At 49.5% G+C, this 4,131-nt stretch overlaps 1 protein-coding gene across 1 annotated transcript in view; it reads right to left on the bottom strand.

Annotated features, from left to right (window-relative positions):
• The window catches only part of LOC108670483 (3'-5' RNA helicase YTHDC2), a 22,693-nt gene that overhangs the window by 7,525 nt on the left and 11,037 nt on the right, over positions 1-4,131 (bottom strand). The window contains exons 9-13 of the mRNA XM_047884301.1: positions 4,000-4,131; positions 3,281-3,486; positions 2,642-2,772; positions 1,575-1,709; positions 4-379 (exon numbers count right to left, since the gene is read on the bottom strand). Coding sequence (XP_047740257.1) covers positions 4-379; positions 1,575-1,709; positions 2,642-2,772; positions 3,281-3,486; positions 4,000-4,131 — 980 coding nt within the window. The remainder of the gene's footprint in view (positions 1-3; positions 380-1,574; positions 1,710-2,641; positions 2,773-3,280; positions 3,487-3,999) is intronic.

Raw genomic sequence — 4,131 nt, forward strand, 5'->3', positions numbered from 1 at the left:
CACCTGCAGGGGACCCACAGCACCTGCAGGGGACCCACAGCACCTGCAGGGGGACCCACAGCACCTGCAGGGGGACCCACAGCACCTGCAGGGGACCCACAGCACCTGCAGGGGACCCACAGCACCTGCAGGGGGACCCACAGCACCTGCAGGGGACCCACAGCACCTGCAGGGGACCCACAGCACCCACCTGCAGGGGGACCCGCAAGATCTCGGGCAGCTGGTAGGGGGCCAGGTCCCCCAGACGGGCCCGCGGCAGGAGGCAGTAGTTGACCCCCGGGCGGCAGCGCCCCGCGCGCCCCCGCCGCTGCAGGAGCGACGCCCGTGACGCCCACACCTCCTGCAGGCGCGTGGCGCCCCCCACGGCGTCATAGCTCGTCTGCGGGCGCCGGGACTTTGTATACACAGACACGACTAACCTACACAGGCATATATACATAAACATACAGACTTTTATATGTTTACGTATAGATGGTATATGGTATAGATGGTATAGATCTCGTCTGCGGGCGCCGGGACTTTGCATACACAGACACGACTAACCTACACAGGAATACTTAGTCATATAGACTTGTATGTGTGTATGTATAGATGGATGAAACTTGAACTGTAACTATTTAATGTCATTATAGACGGCCTAATTACACGTAGCGGCCTAAGTACACGTAGCGGCCTAAGTACACGTCGCGGCCTAAGTACACGTAGCGGCCTAGGTACACGTAGCGGCCTAAGTACACGTAGCGACCTAAGTACACGTAGCGGCCTAAGTACACGTAGCGGCCTAAGTACACGTAGCGGCCCAGGTACACGTAGCGGCCTATGTACACGTAGCGGCCTAAGAACACGTAGCTGCCTAAGTACACGTAGCGGCCTAGGTACACGTAGCTGCCTTAGTACACGTAGCGGCCTAAGTACACGTAGCGGCCTAAGTACACGTAGCGGCCTAAGTACACGTAGCGGTCTAAGTACACGTAGCGGAAAGCTTTAAGTGCGGTAACCGGATTTTAAAAGAAATGTTAGCCACATTGTATATAATCTTAAAAATTAAAACTTTATGATGGCAATTATTAGGGCATTGAATATATGCGCTAAAAAGACACAAAAGTGTCTTACAACAGAGGGATATATATACAAGCTTCTCAGTAGCATATACACACTTTGTAAATAAGTCATGGTCTACAAAGTACTTAGAAATTTTGAGAGAACTTATGTGTTCATCTAATTATAATTGATGTTGAAGTCATTGTAATTAAAGTTAAAGCAATTGTAATTAATGTTGAAGTAATTATAATTAATGTTGTAATTATAAGAAATGTTCAATAATTAAAATATCTAATGAAATTAAATTAAATTAAATTATATTCAGTTAATTCAATGAAAATAAATTGAATTAATTACAATAATTAATATTAAAGATAACGTATCACCAAGGGGTCTGACCTCCTTAACCCTGGCAGAGTCGATAACGTAGACCACGTCGTCGATAGTGAGGCTCCCTAACTAAATAAACCCTCTCTAATTGACTTAATTACAATAATTAATATTAAAAATGATTTATCACCAAGGGGTCTAACCTCCTTAACCCTGGCGGAGTCGATGACGTAGACCACGTCGTCGATAGTGAGGCTGGTCTCTGCGATGTTCGTGGCCAGGACGATCTTGCGATACCCGCGGGCTGCTGGTGTGAAGACCCGCTTCTGGTCTGCCATCTGCGGCGATACATTACGTGGGTCTAGTCATAAGAAATTGGGTCTAGTCATGCAGAAAGTGGGTCTAGTCATGCAGAAAGTGGGTCTAGTCATGCAAAAAGTGGGTCTAGTGATCCTTCAAGAGGATCTAGCGATACTCCCAAAGAGGGTCCAACAATACTTGAACAGGGTCTAGCAATACTGCCATCTGTAACGATATATTAGGGTGATGTTCACTCATCACACCCCACGTCCCAGATCATTTAATATTAAGCTCTACCTGAGGATCGGGTTCTTCGTTGACTAAGGTAGTGAGGGATAAGTAAGACACATAAGTCCAGATAACGTATCTTGTATACGGGGTGGTAATACAGAGCAGTTCAGATAACGTATCTTGTATACGGGGTGGTAATACAGAGCAGTTCAGATAACGTATCTTGGATACGAGGTGATAATACAGAGTTGCGATACAGAAGAATAAGCTACGGCATCGACCGTAAGGTCGGAGAACTCTACCGACACGCTACATCGCGGAGTGCTCATCAGCAACTGGGGGCTTTGCTTAAGGTTGCTAGACTTTATATAAGCTTCGCTTCCGCCCACTACTACGGTCTCAAGGGCCTTGCTTAAGGTTGCTAGCCCTTTTATAAGCTTTGCTTCCGCCCACTACTGCGGTCTTGATCGCGTGATCTATCACGTGTCTATCAGATGTTGACTCGTCCTCAATCTCTATCAGGTCAAGTGAATATTACGTCACAATCACATACAATTAATGATTATAATGAGACGCCAGATCGACACCAGACGCACGCTAGTCACTCACGACACTCAAAGGCATTCTGGAGTGCAACACGCACGCTAGTCACTCATGACACTCATAGGCATGCTGGAGTGCAGCACGAACGCTAGACACTCACCACACGCCACGCACGCTAGTCACTCATGACACTCACAGGCATGCTGGAGTGCAGCACGTGTAGCGTGACGCGTGTGCCGCACGCTAGGTAGTCACGCTCACGCGCCTCTATGCCGTCACGCACCGCCACGATGCTGTCCAGGCCGGGGAGGAACACCAGCAGCGCCCCTGGGGGAGGAGTGGGAGAGGGGAAGGTGGTTAGGGGGAGAGGGGGAGGAGGTTAGGGGGATGAGGGGGAGGTGGCTAGGGGAAGGTGGGAGAGGTGGTTAGGGGGATGAGGGGGAGGTGGCTAGGGGAAGGTGGGAGAGGTGGTTAGGGGGATGAGGGGGAGGTGGTTAAGGGGAGGGGGAGGAAGTGAACAATTAAACTTGAACGTGGGTCAATTGGGTGGGGAAATTACCCCATGGAGAGGGGCAAGTCTTACTTAGTTCCCTAAGCTCGAATGGGGGCCCCACAGTCCACATACCCTTACTCGTGTCCCGCGACCCACCTGGCACCATGACCCACCTGGCACCATGACCCACCTGGCACCATGACCCACCTGGCACCATGACCCACCTGGCACCATGACCCACCTGACACCATGACACACCTGGCACCATGACACACCTGGCGCCATGACCCACCTGACACCATGACACACCTGGCACCATGACACACCTGCACCATGACCCACCTGGCGGCTGGGTGGTGTGGACGTGGTGGACGACATGACAGACGAGGTGGACGTCGGTGTGGTCGGCGGGGGTGGAGGCCAGGTACGCCTGCAGGCGGCGGTCGTCTTCCGCCGTAGACGCCGCCTCGCCCACCGCCATCCCGCCGCCCACCGCCATCCCTCCGGTGGCCGCCGCACAACCGCTGCCGCCCATGTCGTCCACCGCCCTGGGCGGACCAAAGGACGGGAAGGATCAGGGCTAAAGAATAATGTAACGGTAATAGTGGATATTATTACGAAAAAAACTGTGAATTGTAAATATTAAGTGCGATGTTTGTTCGTTTCGAATAGTTTCTAGTTGAATTTAAAGAGCCAAATTTTGCTAATCAATAATTTTATTGATTAAAATTTCTAAAATTAGATTAATCTGACAATTTAAAGAGCCAAATCTGTGTTAATCATTTGCGTTCCGTTGCAATTTGTCCTTAATTACACAGTAACAATTTGCTCTTCTAGGACTTCTAATTGTGAACAAAGGATAATAAATATGTACCTCGATATATGAATGGAAGAACTACGATGAAGATAAAAATATAATTTTATAATATGCCTAATATTATATACCTATATATATATATCAATATATATGTATCTATTTTATTATATTATAATATAATAATATATACCTTAATATATTTGAAGATAAAATAACTAATTAGCAGCCAGTGGCCGCCACTCACCCGTAGGACCGCAGGAGGTCGGCGGCCGCCTGGTGGTTGGTGGCCGCCGCCCAGGCCGCCGCCGTCCGTCCGTCAGCGGACCGGAGGCCCACCGTCGCCCCCGTCGCTAGAAGCGTCTCGACCACCGCCACC

Source organism: Hyalella azteca, unplaced genomic scaffold, assembly GCF_000764305.2.
Source record: "Hyalella azteca isolate HAZT.00-mixed unplaced genomic scaffold, Hazt_2.0.2 contig15124, whole genome shotgun sequence".
Lineage (NCBI taxonomy): Eukaryota > Metazoa > Arthropoda > Malacostraca > Amphipoda > Hyalellidae > Hyalella > Hyalella azteca.